Here is a 24766-nt window from a genome sequence, read left to right as displayed (position 1 = left end):
GTCGACCCCGAGCCCGATGCACCTCACCTCTCCGCCGCTACCTCCCTCGCGATAGATCGAAGCTCGGAGACTTCCTCCGCCGTTCTCCTCCGTCGACGCCGCACTCGTGGCAAGCTCACCTCCATCCCTCCTCATCTCTGGAGCCTCTACGACGAGGTTGGAACCTCGAATTTGCCGCGTCCCCTCACCTCTGCACGATTAGACACCGCCGGTCACGCGAGCAGCTACGGAAGTCTTCACGGCAGTTCAACACCCCGACGAGGTAAGGGTTTGCTAGATTAGTTGATTGGTGTGTTTGATTGATGGATTGGATGTGATTTGTTGGAGGATCGGAGGTGGAGGAGATTTGGAGGTTACCGCCGCCTTAGGCGGCGCGTGTGGGTGCGTGGAGGGGGTAGGAGGCGGCGTGAGACCGTGGAGCAGAAGAGGGAGGAGGAAGGAAGAGAAATAGGGCGGCGGTGGCGTGCTACGCGCCGGCCTTAGACTCAGCGCGCGGGCCCCACGCGCTGCCACAGTGAGTGGCGCGTGAGCGCCACGCGCGGTCGCCGTAGGGTGGCACGTGTACCCCACGCTCCGCCACGTGTGGCGTCGCGTGAATAGTGAATTCAAACAGTAAATTATAAAATTTATTTTTACGTACGGTAAATGTAAATTACTTCCAGTAAATGTAAAAATAATTTCGGAAGGGTAAATTGGTAATTATTAATTAATGAAACAGTATTTACATTTGAACATACGTACAGAAATATGTAAACAGTATGTACTCGTACATGAATACGTAATTGATGTGTATTTGTACAGTAATACGTGAATAGTAACTCAGTGAACAGTAAATTCGTAAAATCAGAAATTGCTGAACAGTAACTTATTATTACTGTTTCGGCATTTAAGGTTTACGTAATGATTCTAAATTCTTTTCTTATATTTTCAAGGTGATCGATAATTTAAGAAAATGAATTACATTTGGAGTTGTGGAATTATACTCGAGATTATAAGGTGAGTAAAATCTCACATTTACGAATCTATCCTTGCGGAGATTCAAGATTATGCAGAATTTTAAAGAATGAAATATGACATGTATAATATATAGTGGAATAAATATTTGTATAAATGGTAAATATGTACATATATATAATTTGCTATATTATATACTGTCAGGATTTAGTTACGAATAAGATCATTTTGATGATGAGATATATATATTGAGCGTTTTGATTTGATGGTACAATATAACATGATGCTTATTGTACGTGGTTTTAACATTGAGTTTTGTTAAAATGTGATTGATGTCTTCGGACGAGTTTTGTCTTCGGACGTGATTTATGTATTTGGACGAGTTTTAGTCTTCGGACGTGATTTATGTCTTCGGATGAGTTTTTGTCTTCGGACGTGTTTGGCATGTCGGAACCTAGCCTTTGGCCGGGCGAAAGTTACGATACAGTTAGAGCTCTAGCATGTCTGTCAGGGTACTGCATATGAGGTAACAAATGGGTTATCGGCTTATGAGGTAACAGATGGGTTATCACACAAAATTCATTTTATTTATAATAAATTAAAAAAACAAATCAAACTTGTAATTGAATTTAAAGTTTTTAACTAATTATTCTAGAAAAAAGACTTTAGTTCATTCTAACTAATATTATATTTTAAATATTATTTCTTATATAAAAATTATACTTTACATATACTATAAAAGTTAATAAGTCAAACTTAATTAATTAACGAGCTAAGCTTTTAACGAGTCCGAGCTAGCTCACGAGTTAAACGAGTCGAACGAGCCAAATAGTTGTTGTTTAAGCTCGGCTCATTTTCAATGTCGGGTTTAATATTGAGCTCAACCTTGGGTCATTTAATTTTACGAGTTCGAACCGAACGTGCTAAAAATGAGCCGAATACGAGTCGAACACGAGCGGCTTGAGTCTACTTACAGTCCTAACTGTTAAGTATGTCTTTTGGAATACTCCATATTGATTATTATGTATACCCCTATGCAGTATGCATACATGGAACTGTACGTAGACATATATAGAGATCGAGATGTACATAGGTTTATGACTAATGGATATTAATACGACTGCATACAATTTTTTCCCCAAGTATTATTACGAAATCGGGTTGGCTATAGTTCCCAATCCCATGCAGCCATCGTTTTAAAATAGTTAGTATTACGTACTACGTATCTTAGTAGGAAGTTCCCACGGAGGTAGAGGTGGCAAATGGGCTAAAACCGTGCGCGTGTCCATGTCGTGCTCAGGTAGGCCCATTTGTTTAAATATTAAGCCTAATTCGGCCCACTATCCAAACGCATGTCAGGCGGGCCAAAAAGCGGGCCGGCCCGATCCATTAGCATTATATGGCACAATTAAAATAAAAACATTTCAAAATAGCACTTACACTTTTTTTTAATAGTTTTGACTTAGTCAGTACTTATGAAATTATCAAAAAACATATAACAATAAAAATACAAAAAGGGCAATAATTCTTTAACTTATTTTTTTTAAGTACAAATATAGATAATTATTCTTTATATTTATTACCAAAAAATCCTAAAATGGGATATCAAATTGCATAACATGATTTAATTTATTACTTTGTTTTTTGATAAACATCATTAGTCAAAAATTCAATGTAGATGATTAACATCAAAACGAATGTAGACGATTTAATGTATCAACTATATAACTATGTAGAATTTCTAACTTCGATTTGAGCTAAAGAACAAGACTTGTTAATTAGAGATTAGAATATTTCATATACATTGATGTTACTTCTTGGTGAGTTGCATATATATCAATGAAATGAAAAAATAGTTTACTAATTTGAATTTAGAAAACGAGTGGAATAGTGAATTAATTTGAAAACATGGTGTTGTGTGATTATCATGGATTTTTCAAGTTGTATATAATAAATGAATTTGAAATAGAGTATGAAATAAATTAATAGATAGTATTTTGATTTGATATATCAAATTAGATTATGGGCATTTTAGGAAATCTATAGAGGTCTAAATAGCATTTTAGGTATATGTAAAAACAAAATTGAGGATCACTGAGTAAGGAGGTCAAAATACCATTTTTAGATATATGAATAGAAGTTCTCTAAAAATATTATGTACTTATAATATTTGTTTTATATAACTATTTAGAATAGTAAATAATTAAAATACTACAACATATTTCATAATTTTATTTCTAAAACATTACATATGTCAAAATAATAACGTTTTTTTTCACTACTTTGATAATATTTGTGAAATATTGTAGTTAAAATAATGAAATAATTAAGAGATTTTAATTATTTCTAAAAAGTCTAATATTTAAGTTTAATAATGATAATTATATAAATATTTATATAAATAATATAAAATTATGTGTTTAAAGAATCGGTCTATGAATTTATCATGTCTCGACCGTACCAGGATAAAATATACTCGGACTGGGCCGGGTCCATGTGCCAAAATATCCTAAAAAGCATTACTGAACTTGATCATAACCTCTATCTGGTTTCAATATAAATATTCTTTAAAATGAATATTTTTTAAAAGATCCAATTTTTCTCTCAAGTGCTCCAGCAAAACGCAGCTAGCTAACAATTTTTTTAAGAACAGTGGTGATCGATATATAGACTGATAGACAGATACTTAAGTCCATACGACGACACTGCAAATACCTTTATCAGTAAAACCAAGCGATTCTGGTCAAAATAATTAAAAGAAAAGCAAACCATTATACTAACTGACGATCTATAGGCTTTATAATTCAATGATTTGCATTATAGTAGTGAAATTATTTGCATGAAAAGATCAGTAAATGACAATTGATGATAAAAAAAGAGCCGAGTGGAGATCGATATAACGGATCTAAACAGTGATTGGAATTTGAAGGAAAGTGGCTACATTTAATTAATCACTGGTTTTTGTGAATGAAATTTCACAAATTAAACATACTCTTTCGGTAATATATTTTCCCGGTCAATGCTTGTCACAAAAGACACAGTAACGTTAGTGGATGACGTATAATAAAGTACCATTTGTTCTTCGAGATAGTTTTATTTCTTCATGTTCTTACTCAAGTACTCAATTGTAACGACCAAAAACTATAAGGATTTTTAGTACCTAAAAATAATACAATATGAATAGTACGTAAACGTAATACTACAAGCTTGAAAGTGATCAAAATCTAGCTCAATGCTATTAAAAAAAAAGACTTATATGGTGCTAGCTGGTGGTACTACACATCACTAGCTTTGTTGTAAATAATTACCAATTAAGACATTAAGTCAAATAGACTGCTTGAAGACATTAAAAAATATGACTTATATGGTGCTAGCTGGTGCTACTACGTAAGAGTGCTTCTTCTTTTTGAAGCACCATTCTTTTCCTAAAAGCATTATTTCAGAATACATAAAGTTTTGTTTTCCAATAAACGATGCGAGTGTTTTTCGTAAGAGTAATTTCCTTGCATCAGCTTTTGTAAGAGAAATTGGATAGGCTTAGGTTTCTAGCTTGAGTTTGTTTCATACAATCGTATGGTATGATTGTTACGTTGTTTCCCATAATAGTGGATTATGTTTATGTTGTTTTCTTATATTGATCAATATATGGAGTGATGCCATTTTCTCAACTAGCTTGCTACAAATCCTTCATTGGTTTTTTTTATCATATATTAATTGGTTTGATAATCCGAAACCGGTACGCACGCTTTAAACGAAGTATAATAAGTGAAGTATTGTTACATGTCTACTGTCTAATTAGAGATCGAGAGAGGCTATGGTAATTGTACGATGTTATAAACAAGGAACACTACTCAATGAGAGAGGGGCCATTAGCTATATATATATATATATATATATATATATATATAGTTATATACACACTAGCCTTATAACACACACTCCGTTTATGCATCATTTGACTTTTTTCTTTTATAAGAAATTGTAGAAAAACAAAACAAAAAATTTAAATTAATGAAAAGAAATAAACTGATAGTTAGTAATTTACGTAGTTATCTTCATAATAATTGGTAGTTATTATCCATTTAGTCTGAATTGTAGGATAGTTGCTTTCTCTTTATTTTTTTCTTCCGCATAAATTCTCTTTTCTTTTCACTTTTATAATTTGTAAAGTATAATTTTACCTGTAACATCATATCTAAATAGAATTCAGGGATTAATAAATCGTGGACATTTTGGATAGTTAAAAAATGTAACCATGAAACCTTCATTCTTACTTTCTTAATATAAGATAATACCAGGGAAAGAAACCGAATAAAAAATTCGGGTAGGCTGCACCCTTGAAGTTTCAATTGAAAAAACACTCATGATGAAATTCAAATAAAAATTCTTTGATTATAGAGCTATTTTTTTTTGTTAATTACCACCTGAAAGAGGTAATTTAAAAAAAAATTAGAGTATTGAGTCAAATTTTCGCCCATCTTGGAGTCCAAAGAGGTAGCTCCCATATGGAACAAACAACGTACTGTTGATGACAGTACGTCACAATTACAAGTAGTAGAAGCGTGCCTAGTGCCTACATATATACATACATGCACGACTCCAAGATAGTGCTAGACAATTTCTTAACAAACGTCTTGGCAAATTAAACCTCTCAATCTTGGTCTATAGCTTGTCAAGCAAATCCAACATTATCCATGCTACATATCATATACAACTCACGTGATTAGACCCTAAAATCTCTTTTATTAAGACACATCAAGAATGGTGTTTTTTTTTCTCGATAAACATGTTATACTTTGTGCAGATAATCATGCGATTTAGATAGATTTGAAGGAAAGATTTGAATGCTCCTTTTGGCTCTTTCTCTGTTTTGTCATATGCTATGTGCCTATGGTCTCATGCATTCACAAAATAGATTAATATAGAACGGTGCCCCTGCACACTAAGCAGCCTTCAATTTTGTAAGGAAGCAAAGTCCAGAAGTGTGTACCATGCTTACTTGACCTATTCAAATCTTGGAATGCATAAATGCATGCACGTACCAAGTTCCCAACCCTTAACTTCTTTCATCGAGAAAACACACATTACTGGTCCAATTTTCATGATCAATTAAAAATCACAGATTTAGAAGCCTAGCTTATTTCTAGACCAAGAAAACAAGCTTCATTTTGCTAGCTTTACCACAACAACATGCTAGCAAAATTACATTAGTTACAACATACAAAATGGCCATTCAGATCAACTACTGCTGAACCGGGAGAGCTTTCGGGAATGCCTCATGACCAGAAACAGAGATGGTCTGCAACTTGCAGTCAGTCGTAATGAATTGGGCAGCAGCATTCTCTTCGATGGCGCTTTTGTTGATCAGGTTCAGCAAAATGTGCTCAAGCTCTTCTCCATCAGTCCATTCATGAATCTCGGCTTTAAGAGCCAGAGGGTTCTGGCAAATCTTATCGAATAGTGGAAAGTTCTTCCTTGGCATCACAAAATCTCCTTCCTTGAGCTTCAAGCTTGGGCAGTAATCACCAACTCCATCACCCAAGTAGATCATCGTTTTCCTCCCTTCAATTGAAGCTTGGATCCTCTCAATAATCACACTCTGTAATAAACCAATATAACAAAACAAATTAAAGGTTTAATCAACTTCAAAATCGATCGAAGTTTATCTCATGCCATTAATCTATGATATGGATAAGAAACAGTGGTGAATCTGATTCTTGAATCTTGATTAGGACATACAAGAGTGTCCAGAACATAAAGCAAAACTAAAAAAAAAAACAAATTCCATCTTCCAAGCCTTTTGGAGCCAACTTTTTTAGAGTTATGAATTGATTCAAGTAGATACCTTGCACATATTAGGAGGGCAGAGACTGCAGCCATGAGGGGAATTGATGAAATCACAGAAAGGGGAAATCCTAACTCTTCCTTCTTCATCAACATAACCAGGGTTAGTGTTGATTTCTGAGAAATATTCCTCCAGACCAAGATGCTTCAAAATCGTGTCAATGAAAAACAGATTGGCATCACTCACAATCCTTAACTCACATCTGCAACAATCCCAAACTGAATTAGATGGCTTCCTACCACAAAAGGCTTATGAAGGAATAAAAGAATATGCAGGGGAGTATCACATACCCTAAAGCATGGGCTGCTTTAATGGCTGGCACAATTCTGGGATGAATGGGAGTCCTCTTGAGAACCTCCACAATGTCCTCAATGGTTTTTCCTTGTGAATGAAGCTCCTTCATCATCCTATCCTGGAATTTTTTTGTCCAAATAAATAAAAATCAGCCTCACATGCATATTTTGGACTATGTATGAGACATAAAACTTTCTGAAGCTTAGCTAGAAGAATTACCATGAGAGAGTTCCAAGGCATGGTGGGGAGGAGTTGATTGAACAAATCGGTGGCACCCAACCCGTCGACAACCCAGTTGTCACTGTCGCAGTCGATTATGGTCTTGTCAAAGTCGAAAACAACAACAATTCCGGCCATCTTTCAAGAACGTACAAGAGAAGCACAAACAAGCTCTTGTTTCTATATATGAACTACTAGAGACCAATGCCAGGAAATCTAGGTTGGTTGTTGTTGGTAATGCAGATAGAAGAAGAAGAGGGAGGTATTTATAGGGTAGGAAAGCAAGTTCCAAGTGTGTGACATATGAAAATGTGAAGGTTACCAGTTATAGGCACTAGGATTCTAATGGAATATTACGTGAATAAACGAGGAGGGTGTCTCTGAACAAATAACGTAGAATATTTTCCAATATTCCTAGCTAGACGCTCTGTTGGATTGGGGAGGCATTGGTGGGAAGGAACGGCGGGAATAAGGGAATATTCGAGAAGGAATTGAATTCACAGTGAGTGGGGTTGGCAACTTTGAAACTTGAAAGGCATTTGACGATCGAAAGGGGAAGGAATATTCCGGGGATGGTTCGAACCGACTTGGTCCGGGAGAGCCTTTGTGTTACCTTGTTCTTGTGGCTTGACTGGCTTTCTATGATTTTCAGATTTTGGGTGCGCAAGCTTTAGTCTGCGTCACGCTCCACGTTTCGTTTTGTTAAAGCATTGGCTTTTGAGAGGTTTCTATTTTCTAAAGCCAAGAGAAAGAGGAAAAGGAATTAAAAGCCACACGGTTTGGTTTGGAAGGATATGTCAATTTGATTGGTGCCATTATCAGTTTCTGCAAGGGTTTTCTCCTCAATTGTATATGCAGAAATAACTGATCATGCTTGGTATAGTGGTATAGGCTTTAACTTCCGTTTTCTATCAATTCATTCTACAATAATAGATCTAACTATCATTATATATAAATGCATTTATAATTGTCTCTGAATGTAAGTCTAGGGCTAGAGTAATGTGAGCTAGTGAGTAGACACTAGTACGTACGTGAATGTAACAGATGAATTTTTAGTTAATTAATTTGTGAAACTTGAGATGCCTACGAACCAATGCAATGCCCACATTCTTCATATATATGTCCATGCAGTGCTTGTTGTATACTGTCTTATCCGGCCGGTTTTCCACGGTAGACACCACGGGAAGTCGGGAACCAAAGAACATATGCACTTCAATAATTCTACAAAAGTTAGATAAACGTATAGAAAAACATAAACGTGTGTAAGTGTATATATTGCATAATATATGTATACAAGGGAGCTTTCTGCTCTAGTCCAGTACCATCATAGTCCAACGTTTTTCGCCGTTTATCACTGTAGCAATACAGTTACACTGGTAAGAATTCTTTTCACCGTAAAAATGAGAGGTGGGGTTGCACGTGGCTCCATTCTACCTGGGCGTGGCGATGATGATCCATATGCCAGGCTTCTCCTTGTCCTCTGGAGGCTTCGCGATTTGAGACTTGCAGTTATTGGCTGCGTTTGTTTACCCAGATTACTAGCTGGATAGGAGAAAATTATCTCCAATCTTGAAGGAAGATGAAGAGTGTTACGACTTATGCAAGAGCAGCTCCGCGTGGTTTGCGGCCATGTTCGTCAAGTGGTAGCCGAGTGCAGATTCCACCACCGAAATTAAGGTATATTCATCGCCGTAAAGACCATTGGAGATGGAAGGAAAGGATTGTTGTGACATAGTGCATGGTACTCGAGTCATATACAGGTCTTGCATGGATGGTGAAGTTATCCCATAATTTTTCAGAAGGTTGGTGTTTATGACTGATCCTAAAATTAGGTAGATTGATTCGAAATTCAGAGACCATGGCATTACAATTCCCTAAAGTAGGAAAATGGATCAAGTTCATCATTCACTTGTGAAGCAATATGCAGACCATTCATGACATTAAAAATTCAAATCATCAAACTGAGATACTAGATTTCCAGGTCCATTAATGGACAACCCAATTTTCAGAATGAACACATCCGCACCATAAAGAGATGAACTGCAAAACATCCAACCAGCGAAAAATCACAAAAAGCAGCTCAAGTCAAGTTTCCATTCATACCTCGAAGATCTTCGCCGGATTGTTGGGCATGAAGAATGAAGCTTTTGCGGTCGGCTTCAATCGAAATTACAGATTCAAACAAACAAAAACATTAAACAGTGACTAACCATTTCATCCGTTAGTTGGATCTGCTAGACCCAATAAAATGCTGACACGTGACCCCGACATGTTTGGACCACCATGGTCTTGGACAATTCCAGAACACTTCGTATACAAGATACATGCTGACATACATATCAAAATTGTGTAGGGCTGTTGATATATGCTGCTTTTATAATTAAGCGAATGCGTGTACGTGTATGGCAGTGTGGAGGCGATGAGGAGGTTAATTAATTAGCTAGAGGGAGGTTTAGGTCTTCGATAGCTCGAATGATTTAGGGTTTAATATAAAACATGGATTTGTGCCCCAATCTTTGTCCTGGAATTCTGGCGACGCACCAAGACTGATCAGATTGCATAGAGCTCCAATATTGTGTTGCGTGTAGTCGTGTACAAGGCACATATTGTATACACCGGGCGAAATATGTATAGTGTTCTATGCATAATGTATAGGAACCGTGGCTGACTGATCATAGTAGTACAGAACAGAGAGAATGATTAACTGATGATAAAGGAATAGAAAGATGCTAGGGTGATTGACAGTACGATAACGATACCCGTAATATGCTCAATACGAATGCAATCCCAGTTAATTTCCAACCATTCTTTACACGTACTAGCTAATGTTTTCAGGAGAAGAATTGTACGTAGCAATGGTAGCATTTGGTGTCATGCATTTAAAAACCTCATAAAATTAGTGAAAAAGAAATATCAAGCGATTTAAAACACTTTTAGATCTAACATCAAAGTTTAACTAGGCTCATGATTCCATACCTATGCCCGATCAATTCTCATTTTTTTCGCATGCCGCTAGAAGGTAGGAATCTCACAATCTGTGATACCTAGATATGCCTACATATCGTTGCCATATCTAGTTATCTACCGGGGGCGCCAAGGGAACCAAATTAAGAATGCAAGCACCTTTATAAATTCACAAGGTAGATCGATCATAAACGTACGCCTTTGGAGGAAAAAAGAAAACACATTCTTAAACAGTGCGAGCAGACAATAATAAGAAAAAGTTTTGCAAATATCATTGTATCAAAATTCCTAGCTGATTTTAGAATTTAGTGTATGCGACTATGCGTGTACATATGTGCGTGTAAAGTTAAAGGTTCTACATTTGAATGTTCTCGGGCTTCATTTAATGTGGGTTTGTTCCCCAGTCTTTCTCCTGTATTTCTGGCGACATATATGCACACTCTCAGGCTGATCAGTCTGTATATAGCAATTAGCCATTTAAGTACCTTACCAAAACTTACACTACCCAATGAATTAGTGAGTCTTATAGTAGATTTGTCGAGGGGAATTGTGTCTCAAGGTGGATGTCTCTAATAGAATCAAATTGAGTCCAGTGAAAATTGAGTGTCTTTTAAAGCACGGTGCCTAAATTTATATTGTCCGTTGCTTGTCAGTATACACTACTCTCTTATTAGAAAAAAGGGATAAATTCTTACATAACATACGGTCTAACCCAGGCACAGATGCAGAGGTGGGCTGGGATTTGCTTCATCCCACCCCAATTTTTCAAATGAAACCCAAATTTTACTACATGTTAGAGCATAAGAAGAAAAAATAGACTGAAAGTCGAGACTCTTTCTCTCATCCACCGCTCCACGACTCCACTCTCTCTCCTCTCAGTCTTCTACAGTTCTTTGTCTCTAAAACTCTAATCACTCTATTGGGAAAATATTCATCCTTAATCCTATTGATTAAGTAATCTCAAGTATATATCGATTGATTCATATCTATTTCTTATATTAGTTTTTTGAGTTTATTTGTTATGTTTTTTCTAGGTTTCTCTATCAACACAAAGTACATATGATAATTCATTTCACTTGAATCTCAGTCTTCTATCTTTTTCTAAAATGTGTAAACTATCATTTCCATATTGAAATTATCATTGCTCTGCTACGAAGTCCTTAAAAAAATTTTGGACTTCGCCCAAACTTAGCACACCCTATTCTTAAATCATGGATCCGTCCCTGATCTAACCATGTAGATAACTCAAAATTTGCTTGCATCAAGAACAAACTCAGCGAGATGTTTGTTGCTCATATATATTCCCGGACGAAACCTTGCTTGATTCTTACTCTGCAAACCTCTAGAAAAAGAGTCACTTCTTCACTGCATTCCGTCACATAGTGGAATAATATTCGTATTTATAATCAACATCTTGTTAAATGACTTGCAATGTGTAGGTGTTCCACCTGCGACAAAGAGAATCTGATATAGTTTATTCGTGGAGAGAACTATTTAGAAAATATATTATGGCCGAAGATCTGCGTGCCATATTGCAGTTACTTACGCACTCCTACAAGCCTACAACGATCCATCGATAAGCTTGGAGCAGTTGCCCATGCCATGAGAATAAAATGTTCCATCCAGAAATTCTTCATCTTTTTCTTGCCATATGAAACAACGATCAGATTAAGTAAGTACTCCTGATCTCTGCTAGCTACTTGGTACTTCAATTTCTACAAAATTCCTAATCTAAACAGTAAACAGAGAGGGACACGGGATCGGAATTGGGTTCCCAACCAGTGCACTTTATACTGAAGAAAGGGAAAACCTGCTGGCTAGCGTAGCTAGGTTTTGTGGCGGGGAAAATTGAGAAGAACTCAAAAGAAGGCATAAAGTCGGGTTTGTACAAGTTTTGTTCAAATTCTTGCCACTCTCGAACCATTCTTTTCACTTTATTGTTAGTGTTTCTAGGATAAGAAAGCTCAACGAATATAGAACTATACCGCATGAAATACCAAATTCTATAGTGTTCCATCTGCAGGTTGTAACGAGAGGAAACTAGTTTGTACGACATACCCATAATGAGCTTCCTAATGAAGTCAAATCACTAAGGCCCAATTTGGCCTTGAGGTGTGATTGAATTGCAGATTTAATCAGCAGTAATTTCTAAAAGCTCAATTTTGCAGTTTTCATAATCTACCTAAAAGTTGTATTAGAGTTTGTGAATTTAGAAAATAAATTGATTCACCTAAACACATTTGTCATATTATTTGAGAATTTAAGTCTATAATCTAGATCAAACTCAACCTAAATTAGCAACATTAATTTTGTGTAATGGAAGCCCCTGGTAACTAGGCAGGGTTTAGCTTCAAGTTATATAATTAAAGGGTGTAGGCATGTAGCTACATATAGCTTGGTAATGGACATGTTAAACAACTGTAAAATTGATCAGTCTTCAGATATATAATCAAAAGTTATTAGAATGCCTGAAAGCCCAGATACCAGATTTTGGAGTTTTTTTTTTCGATGAGAAAGTAAGCTAAAATGAACACGGGAATTATCAAAATCAATAGCACGGGAGAATAGGAGGGAATGAGTGGTTCCAAAGAGTAGTGGAAGAACAATGCCCCGAGTGAGCAACAACATCAGCTGCAAAGTTGACTTCAGGTCGAACACGATTAAACTGAATTTCTTGGAAGAAACCTGTCATGATATGGATGTCTTTGACCAAAGCTTGGATTCGCCAATGAACAGGGGCAGATTTGTTAATACAGTCAATTAGGGACTTAGAGTCTCCTTCAGCTTGGATTTTGAAAAGGCCATGGTGCAAAGCTGCAGAAAGACCAGCTCGGAGAGCAGAAGTTTCAGCACTTAGAACATCTGAAACACCAAGGTGTTTAGAGGAAGCAAGAATTGCACCACCATTAGAATTACGAATAATAAAACCAGCAGCTGCAGAGGAAGAGTTAACTGAGCCATCAAAATTCAGTTTCATTGTCAAAGCTGGGGACTATTCCAATAAATACGATCACCAGATTTTGGAGTTGCATTGAAGATTTTGGATCGAGTCTGAATTTAATACGGTAGAGATTTGGAAAGAAGCTGAAAGTCATAAAACGTCTAACATGATTGCTGACCGCTGAGCATAATTCAAGTAAAGACAAGAGGATGGGAAGAGCGATTTCGCAATGGAAGAAGGTGAAAGCCCGAGAGCTAGCTAGGCTACGTGCTGATATACAAGTAATACGTACCAACACAAAATGATTAATTCTACTACCTTGTGCAATTTACATTAACAACTGCTAACTGCTTGGTATATTCTGAATGACACGTACAGATGGCCGAGATGATATGAAAGCATACGTGGTACGTTTAACAGGATCGAATAGTTCCTATTCCTCAACTAAATTATTAGAATGAAACTAGCTAGCTAGCTTGCATAAGAAAAGGGAAGCATTAACATGGCGTAGTCCTGAAGAATGTGGAAGATAAGATACCTATACCTGATTTGAAGACATAAAGCTAGCACTTCCTACCTTGCATGAATTTGGTGCATTATGTTTGAGATTGAAAAGGACGCACTGTGTCATATGATATGATGTTTCCAAATTATAAACAAAAATTTAGAACTGAAATTACCATATGGTCGATCTTGATTGGTGTTGATTAAAAAATTACAACAGTAATTATGCTTCCGAGTTGGACATGCATGCAGCAGATAGACCTGCTTCCCTGTGGAATTTTATGCTTGTAGACGGTCTGTGCCCGAAATGAAGCTTTAACTTGTAGTGCCAATTAGTGGAGTGTTGATATATAATAGAGACGATGCATACTTTCCTAGCAAGAAATAGTTAATTAATAAAATATAGGTACGAAGGCAATTATTCTTCTTGATGGATGTAAAGTCGATCTTGTACGAATATGAATCATCAACCCAAATTATGAAGCTCAAACTTGTTTACCTAATCATCAAGGGAAAATAGAATCCCATGACACCAAGTACTAATTACGTGCAAAAATTTCAGAAAGAGAACATAATAGGTATAGAGCAACGATAGGATAAGCCTGGTGGCCCTCAAGGCCCTACTAAGCAGACCAAATTAAGGCCTTCATACCTGCATAAACCAAATGCATAAGTGTATAACTAATTAAGGCCCAATTCATCCTTGTTAAGAGCTAAAAGGTTAAATTTTAGCCATAACCATCTCAAATCCATCTAGTTAAGGGTTAAAAAGCCATAATAAGAGAGCTAAAATACATTGTTAAGGGCTATTTGCCTTTTAGCTCTTTGAGTGGAGAGCAAATATCATTTATTTATTCAATAGGTCCTCACATTTTGTCAACTACATTAAATTTTAATTATAATAATTTTTATTAATACAATTAATATTTAAAATTTTATGATTAATATAACTTTAATTTTGATGATTAATACCATTAAAGTTTTTTTTTGTTGATTATAACATTTAATTTTAATTTTTGTTGTCTTTGGATCGTTGATTAAATTAGGGTTTTTGGAGTTTATGTTTGTCACTGTCTTCCTTGTTCCTCATCCGACTACACAACGGCGTGGGTGCTGGCCTTTGGCCTCGCTTGCGTGCAGCCTGTGCGGTCGGACAAGATGTAGTTTCTTGTGCCTTGGTCTGCTAATCAGAGATTGACACTGAGTGGGGTTGAGAGTAGATGTCAGCTAGGAGCAGTACCTACATAGGGTGGGAGTGCACAGCTGTGGTGGTGGCTTGGCCTTCGTGCGGCGATGGTGATTTTAAATCTTGTCACAAGGGAGAACGGTGATGACTCGGGGAACCAAATCTGGGGGTGTCTGATCCATGACAGTCCTTGTTGTCATGGAGCAGGGTGCTTGAGATTGGTAGGCGGGATGACGGTTGGTGGGACACGTTGGTTCTCTATCGACGACGATTTCCCGATGGTGATAAGAGTTGAGCTCGGCAATGGCGGCGCAGTGGCCGAAATAAGGGGAAGGATGTGGTGGTGGTGGTGGTGGTGCATAGATGCTTTTGGGCCATATCTATCTTTTGAGACCTTTTGCTCTTCTTTAATGGTGGACCTGACAGTTTGATTTTGGTAATGAGGGTTGGGCTCCTTTTGTGGGCTCAAACTAATTTGTTTATTTATTTAATGTTTTAAATTAGGTCATGTATGTCGAGCATGTCAAACTAGTACGTTAGGCTCGCCCTGACTCTATCTTGTTTTGCTTAGTTTGGTTATTGTATTCACATGTTGATCATGAAGTTTCCTTGTGCATTGGGCTTATTGCTTAGATATGTGTGCGAGGTATGTGTCATTTGACTTTTGCCATAAATTATTGTCTATCTTAAAAAGGTGGTAGCGGACTAGCGGGTAGCATGTAGATGTCTTCCTTGACTTTTGTTTATGATATGAATGAATGCATTCATCATCATAAAAAAATAATTGTTATTAGTATAATTAAATTTAATTATGATGATTAATACAATTCATTTTTAACTTATATGATTGATATAACTAATTTTAATTTTAAATGGTTGATACAATACATTTTAATTTTAATTTTGAGGATTAAAATTAGGAATGGTCTCTACTTAAATGGATAAAGAAATATATATATATATATATATATAGTTATTTATTTATCAGTCTCTTTCTAGAGTGAAGCTTTACTCTGAAATTACATAATAAAGTTTCAATTTTGACACACTTTTCGGTCAAATTATTTCACCATAAGTGATTCAATATTTAGGCATGTTATTCAAGATCATCTCTACAAAGTTTCATCCAATTTGACAATGGTTTTGGTACGATTACCAAATTGGCTGAAATTTTGCAGAGAATCCCAGAGATGATCTACACAATATTATTTAGATACTAGACGGTGGGAATGAGAAAATTCGATTGAAAAGTGATGTAGAAAATGGAAATCCACATCATAACCTCACTACCCTTCTCTCATTGATTGATCATTCTTACTTTTAAGTTATTCGACATAGAGGTAGATGAATTCGCAATGTTATCACTTCATTTATTTTATTTTGTTAAATATACTATTACGTAAAATATAATTGAATGAGAGGAGTCGGAGCCAATAATAATTTTAATTAAATATCGGAAGTAATTTTTAATTATGAAAACAACTTACTTGAAATAAAAATATAATACAAAAATATAATACTTAAACATATAATAACAAAGACAAAATACTTGTTACTCCTTAAACTTTATCCCTAAAAACAGTTTTGTCCTCCACATTTCAAATTAAACTGATTAGTCTTTAATCTCCCAATTCTCAACAATAAGGTCAATTTCGCTAAAGTGACAAATCTAAGTACATTAAAATGACTAAAATACCTTGATTTAAAATCAAGTTTTTCTTTAGATTAAATACTTGTGATACCCTATACTTTAGATGTAAAAACAGTTTTATCCTTCTACTTTCAAATTAAATCTGTATATTTTTTAACTCTTATTTTTTAACAGTTTTGTCCTTCTACTTTCAAATTAAATCTGTATATCCTTTAACTCTTAATTTTTAACAGTTTTGTATGGTTTGGGGGTATAAGAAAAAAAATCTTATTTGAATTGGGGTATTCTAGACATTTTAATGGCTTAACGGCATTTTTTAACGGTCAACTAACGGAATGGACAAAACTGTTAAAAAATAAGAGTTAAAGGATATACAGATTAAATTTAAAAATAGAAGGACAAAACTGTTTTTACACCTAAAGTATATGGTGTCACAAGTATTTAATCTTTTTTCTTTCTATTTTTTTTTCTCTCCTTCCATCTCTCTCACACACACTCACAAATGAGCAACGAGTCTTAAGAAATACGTAGCTACCTCTTTGTCTTCCTTTCTAAGTTTTATTTTACATTCTCTCACCTCTCACTCTCCCAATATATATCTCTTGTTTCCCTGTTCATCTTTAATGTCGTAAATGTATGGTTTTTCTGGAGAGTTAAAATATATTAAAAATTGAGTTTCATTTAGAGTGGCGAATGCGTGGTGGATCTAGTGGTATAATTGTAGATGCATGTTCATATATGACGACTCTTGGAATGAGAAAAATAGAGAGAAATAAAAAGAAGGGGAGAAAAAACAAAGGAGAAACAAAATTAATTTTAACTGGGGTTTTTTAGTTATGGTATTAATTTAATTGACCATTTTGTGATTAAATGGGCCATATTGTTGAAAAATAAGATATTAGGAACTAACAGTTTAATTTAAAAGGTAGACGACAAAACTGCTTTTTGGGGATACAGTTTAAGGAGTAACAAGTATTTTGTCCTAATAAAAACATCAAATTTTAAAATATAATTTATGGCTAAAAATTTAGCTCTATGAGTTGGAGACGATTGATGTCACATTGATAAATATTTTAATTTTACAGGGCTAAAATTTTAGCTCTGGGGCTATTTTAACTTTTTGGGTTAGAAATAGCCTAATAAACCATAATATAATCAGCTATGACTTCCCAGATGGGCATAATTAAGGATTCAGATCCTCTCCTAACTTATTCTCAAGCTAAGTTATCTAAGCTTTTTCTAAGATGATGACATGTGTCCACATGAGATCTGATGGCCTATAATATATCTGATGGTAACTTATAGCTTATGAAGTGTTTGATCACTTTGGTGAGTCTGCAATTGCAAACATACAACCTTATAGGCAAAAAGCTATATGTTTTTGGGGCCTTATAAGGTAAATACACCATAAGGCAAACACTAAAAATCTAGAGCTTGATTTTGGGGGTAAAAAACATCTTTCTTTAATTAATCACCCCATAAGAATAAAGTAAATAATTTGTTCTTTTAAACAAACAAAAATTGAAGTTGTAATGACAACCTAATAACCAATTTGGAGTGTTCCATTGATTGAAACAAGAGTTCAAATGTATCACCAATAACTTTCCAATTTCCAATAGCAAGTGCAAGCTATAATTTTCGGTTGGCCAATCCATTTCTTATATAAACAAAAAAAAAGGTATGCACAATTGCCTTACATAAAACTAAAGAGGTCATTTCACCATTTCTCTGCTCACTTTTCCTCTTACAAAAGCAAAAATAGAAGCTTGCACAACCAGCTGTAAAAAACTAAAGAAGTCATTGTATTATTGCCCTTATATTATATAGATTAATGAAACAACCATATATATGAAATTAGAACTAGATTACCTTTTAATATCGGGGGGCCATGACAATATGAAATCACTCGGGATCGTTGTTTAAATCAAATTCCTAGTACATATAATGTATAGTGAAATGCATGATGATTAGTTATATTGAATTGTAATACCACAACTATTAATGCAAACTTAATATTGATGTACCTGATTACAAGCAAGAAACTGAAGTGAAGAGGCAGAGAAATCATTTTCCAAAAATTGATCTGCATTACTTGTAAAGATTGGATCAAGAGTAAGACTTTCTGCATCTCTTGTTACATCAAATGCATCGTTCTCCACATTACTCAATGGATCAAGAGTCACCTTGTATAAATTATCCATCGAATCAAGAGTAACCTAAATGATAAAGAGAATGTAAAAGAAATAAAAACTCATAGTTGACAGAAATAAAATTAATCAAACTAATAAGTAATATTTAAAATCAAGAAAGCAGTTTTTACCTCAATGACTTTTTTTCTAGATTGGCTTTGCCTTTTATTTTTGTTCATGCTTATTTCTAGTTGACTCTTTATTCACCTTTTGCTTCCTTTAGAAGTTTCCATCTTCTTTAACCCATTTACATTCACCACATTACCATATGAATTGAGTACTTGTGCAGTAGGAGTTGATTGAGTTGCATTCACCACATTACCATTTGCATTGAGTACTTGTGTAGTATGAGTTGATTGAGTTGGATTCACCACATGACCATTTGCATTAGCATCCATTTCAGACCTTAGCAAGTCTTCAATTTCTTTTGCTACCTTCTTAGCATTAGTGATGGCTAATATGTATGTTTTTTCATTTTCAGAAGCCCTGCTTGATATCCTAGTGTAGGTGGAGCATAAAGACCTGGTTGTAGAGGCTTGTTGCAACTTAGGGTCTGGTTGAATTTCCCGCCCATTCACGTCTCGAACACTTTCAGCTCTAGCTTATTTGGTCTATCTTTTCATGATATAATGCGTATGAATTTTTTTAATTTGCATAACTTCTCAAAGGACCTTGATAATGTGTCTACATACAACCCCTTTCATCTCAAACAATTTGCAACTACAAGATAATACATCATCATTGTCTCTCTTCACTTGGTGTTCCCTACAGTAACTATCTATGATCACTATATATGTCCTTACACAATTAGTGTCAACACAACTTATGATAGAAGCTTCTAAGGATGATTCAAACTCACATTGAAACTCTTCAAATATAAGTGTAGTGTAGACTTTCCTAGCTTCAGCTAGCATTTTGACATTCATTTTTCAGAATAAACAACCTGAAGCACAATTGAAATTCTGATATGGACTCCTTTTACCTTTTGTCAGCAACCATCCTCTCAAAGTTTGTAAAAAATTCTGACATATTATGGTCAGATTCTAAATATCTTTTCAATGCAGCGTTGAAACTTTCACTCAATTGAGTGCTTCATATTCCAACATATCATACCCGCTTCACATAGGGAAAGACCCATTTTTCTCTTAGATCATATATGTCACTCAACCAAGTATTATCACGTGCACCATATTCATCCATCATTGCATCCCAAGCTGATATAAATTCATCTTCATCTTCAATATTCTCCATGAACCTTGACAAAATACTAGTGATTCCACCCTTGTCTTTCAAAAAACTCACTCCATGTTTTATAGCATTTTGCATCATATGTCATTTGCATAGCTTATGATAGGTATGAGGCATAACTTATGGAAGAGCATTGGCCATTGCAGCACATTGATATGTGAATGTTGTTTTTGGAGCCTTTCTCGACATTGCCTTCAAAAAATTCTCAAACAACCATATAAATGACTCAGTTGTTTCATCATATATAAGAGCTGCACCAAATATAATAGTCTCGCGGTGATGATTGAATCCAACAAAGATAGCGAGAGGTCGATTACATTAAGTAATCTTGTATGTTGTATCAAAACTAATAACAACCCCAAATTGACCATAATCAAGGATCATTTTAGCGTCTACCCAAAATATGTTTGTTAGATACTCCTCATTGTCGAATTGCATAGCATGGTAGAATGAAGGATTTTCTAATGCCTGATCTTCGAAATATTTATTAATATATCCAACTTCTATGCCTCCTTGTTCTCAAGTAATTTTTTAAATATATCTTAGTATAACCAAGAACAGCTCTTCCACCTGTCTGCTTACCCATCAACTCATACAGGGATGTGACATCAACACCGAAATCATGTACCGAGTCTATTTCAATGCTTTGAGACTCTTATATATTTCGCTGTGAAGGTAGCATGTGAGAACATTCTTCTGCTACAAGAGGATGATTGTGCTCTTCAACAAAATTGGTAAGATAGAACTTATTAATATTCCTGTTCAATTTAATACGAAGTTCTGCCTTACAATATGTTCTTGTCTCTGCTCTAGTTTTTTAGACATGAAATCCCTCTTATCTTTGCCACGAATGCCTTTCTTACAGCAAACAAGTACCCTTGAAGTGAGTTCATTTAATGCAACAAATTGATCGCCCCATATCAATATATTAGACAACATATACTATTCTACAAGAATAGATGGAATCATGAATGAAGCAAATACATAAGTCTCAAACTCTCAAGCACGAGTCTATATGTGAAATCAAAATTTTGAGAATAAATCCAAATTAATAGGTAGTATACTTACCTGTTGCAATGGGCAACAAAATCTTATAGGAAAGTGAGATTGAAGATTCGATCAACCTTCCTCCTTCAAACAATTTAACTACTGTGTTTGGATTTGTGGAACCATAGATTTGATGTCAAATTTACTACTGGAAGCAAGAATTTCCTGGAAGCAAGATGGGATTGTGGTTTAATTGAATGAGGTTGTGTTTTATGTGTTTACTTCATCAAGAGCGCCCAACACCATAAAAAGAGAAACTTCGGGAAAACAAAAATAACTCCGCGCCAATAGTCGATTTCAATTTTGAAGGTTATAGAAAACCTACAATCATTTAATGTCATCAATCTCATGTGGACACATGTCATCATCTTAGAAAAAACTTAGATAACTTAGCTTGGGAATAAGTCAGGAGAGGATCCGGATCCCATAATTAATGGGTTTGTTTATTTCTTGATTAATGTCTCTTTTGTAATGAACCAAATTTCACATAAGCTGCGGCCTGAGGGCATTGTGTACGTACCAGACTACCAGCTGAGCATGCACAATGTAGTCCTAACTTTGTCTCCACCTGATCGGGGGCCTCGATCATGTATATATTACTCGAGCCTGCCAACCAAGCAATAGTATCGATCTTTCATTAAATATAAAAAAATCTGATTACTCCCACAAATTGATGGGTGGCTTGTTCGTTGTTTCAGAGGTGTGACATTGTATATATCTTTTCCGTACGTAGTTGGCCCCAGACCGAGAAGGCGATCGACCTGCATTTCCTTCATGAGATCATTTGGTGCTTTGGTGGTTAACTCCCTAGCTAAAAGCGAATGCCGAATGGCATTGGGTTCAAATTTTTGTTCTTGACTAAATAAAGTAGCCTTGCACCATTATTAGTTACAACCATGAAGTCATCAGATACAGGAGTCGAGATCAAGCTATACATTAACATCCATTAACACTCTCCCTTCAAGAAAAACATCCATTAACACTTTTTAAATGCAACAAAATGCTACCAATATGTATGATGCAACGATAATATAGCATGCATGGTCACTAACATCCGACTAATTTCACAATTCGTACTGTATGGTATGATTCGCATCTCTAATTAAGTTTTTATGATTAGATCGCTCGATTTTGACAAATTGGGAACGAAACAGTACGTAGTAGCAAAACAACCAAACCGCATATATACAAGATGTGAAATCTTTAGTTAAACAATAGTTTAATTTACCTGCACCGGCTGCCCGGTGATGCATTTTCTCATTTATCTTGAAGTTGATGAAAGATACCATCGATCATATATGTTTACTGAGCTTAATAGGCGCACGTGCTTCCATGTGCTCCTATGTGCATGGAACATATGAAGCTTGAAATGGTATATATATATATATATTAGAGAGAGGGGAGAGAGAAAAATAGTAATTTCCGACGAAAATTCCGACCACCTAAAGTCGTCAAAATTCATGCTCAGTTAATTTGTTTTCTGCAGTATCGCAGCATGGAATGAAATTAGGATCCAGTTGGTCCAAAATTATGGTTAATTTGTTCTACAGTGAAGGGAAACACAATCCTAATTAAATCGAAAGTAACTTGCATATCATACCAGAAGGGAAAAACCATAAACTGAGCACAACTCTCTACACTTGATCTAGTGGGTGTCAAACACGAAGACGGACCTAATCAGGGCCTTGGAAACATGCACAAACCAATATGAATATAACTTATTTAGAATAAGACCAATTAGGCATATAGATGGCTTTGTTGATGATCCATGTCCACCTTCTAATATTCCAAATAAACCACTTATTTAGTTATTTATTATTGGGCTACATGCGTTAGACAAATAAGACCGAATGCAATAGTTTCTGCTTAATGCAATACCTAATCACATCTAATGATCGAATCGAATTGGGTGGTTTATTTAGGTGTGATCTCATATTCCCCCAATTGGCCGAAAACCATAGGTGACCACATTTTCCGTTAATTACTATAGTGGAGGGAGCTAAGATATTCTCCAACCCAAATGTCTATTTGTAGCCTCTGGGCTATATTGTCACACACTAAATCAATATTCTTCATCGATTTGACATCAGTCGTCTCAAACTTAAGTGTCATACAATGTAACATTTTAATATTTTAATGTGTTTTGTACATTTTAATTTCTATACTATCATTTAATTATAATTTTACTCTAATAAGTGTTTTCTATAATTATATAGCCAAAAGACTAGAAAAATAAAATTAATTAAAATTATCTTATAATGAACGATTACTTCATAAAAAAATTAAAATTAACATTACATGACATCTTAACTAATTTAAATTTCATAAATTATATTTAATGGTTAAAAAATATTAGTACTCACGATTATTCAGTCAGTCGATATATCTAAATAATAATCATTTGCATGTATTTTTAATTATACTTATTTCTGGAAGAAAATTTGAAAATTATTCATTATATTTCAAATTATTATTATTTGTCGTTTTTATTTGTAATTTAGTTATTAGTTTTAATAAGTGATTTTTGTTAGTTTATTAAAAATTATTAGTTTTATATATGTGTTGTATTTAAAGAGTTATTATATTAAAAACATACGAGTTTAATTCGAATTTAGCGTTGTAGCATATTATTTCAACAAAGTTGATATGTATTTATGAAATTATTCATTAAAATAACAATAAAAAATAGTTTTTAATGCGTGATCCACATGTACTAGTGTGCAACAAAAGTGTATCAGAAGTAGTCTAAATTTTTTCGAGCTACTTCTGACACACTAGCACACTAACTCATGAGTTGAAGATGGAGTGTGCCGCAATGTAGGAATTATGATACAATAGCTCACGGTTGGAGATGACCTAATATGTCTCTTCATAATAAAAAAAAATGGAGTTGGTAACTTGGTGTCAACAGTTTGGTGTTGTAAGAAGTTAAAAACCAATGGTTATTGATTCACATATTCTAGTCTTGATCATTAAATGAGGAAAGCTCTTCAGTCTTCACCACAGCCAAAGAAGATTGGAGCTGGGAAATGAATTCTATGCATGTTATCTTTTTTTCAAGTTCTTCTAGAACCAGTCAAGTTCCTTCAAGTTAAAAGTAGAAAACCCATGATCACTTTTCACAATATTGTCAATATCTTATGTTCTGGAGGAGTATGCAAATCAGATTATAAAGTCATTGAACTGGAGGGTGAGGATCTAACTTTGTAACTCATCACTCATCAACACACTTTGTTTTTTTAATGAACTCATCAGCATACTTGACACTACTAGCTAAGTAGCTAGCTAGCATTACTATAATCTATGACAATGAGACCCATGTCCCATGTCCCATGCAACATAAACAAAACATTAACATCAAAAGTTATACAAAGCCTCTTTAAAACACAAGTGCTAAAGAATCCTTAAGATGAGAAAGCAAGGATATGCATGTCATTTTGGAAGACAACCAATCTCACCTTCTCTCCCACGGGCTCACCCTTTTCCCCTTTTGACACATCCTCAAATTTTTTCTTCAATTTCTCCCCATCACCACTAACCTCACAGGCACACCATTCCGCGCCCGGTCACCGACCAATCAGATCACTCCACTCCACCACCACGCCAACCAAAATCCCCCAAGAGGGTCCAGATGTCACTTTTCCAGGTGACCTTATCACAAAGCCAAAAATTATAAAAACAAAAAAGTTAGAGGGAGAGAGAGAGAGAGAGGTGTGTTTTGTTT

General features: G+C 35.1%; 1 protein-coding gene across 1 annotated transcript; it reads right to left on the bottom strand.

Annotated features, from left to right (window-relative positions):
- Positions 1–6004: 6004 nt before the first annotated feature.
- On the bottom strand, positions 6005–7585 carry LOC126799165 (inorganic pyrophosphatase 1-like). The gene is made up of 4 exons (XM_050526298.1): positions 7313–7585; positions 7090–7211; positions 6800–7001; positions 6005–6553 (listed from the first exon to the last, which is right to left on the bottom strand). The coding sequence occupies exons 1-4, from the start codon at positions 7448–7450 to the stop codon at positions 6197–6199; spliced, it is 819 nt and encodes a 272-aa protein (XP_050382255.1). The 5' UTR covers positions 7451–7585; the 3' UTR covers positions 6005–6196.
- Between the last annotated feature and the right edge of the window lie 17181 nt (positions 7586–24766).

Source organism: Argentina anserina, chromosome 6 (genome assembly GCF_933775445.1).
Source record: "Argentina anserina chromosome 6, drPotAnse1.1, whole genome shotgun sequence".
Classification (NCBI taxonomy): Eukaryota; Viridiplantae; Streptophyta; class Magnoliopsida; order Rosales; family Rosaceae; genus Argentina; species Argentina anserina.
Note: the sequence above shows the minus strand (reverse complement) of the source record. Positions and strands in the feature narration are given on the sequence as shown.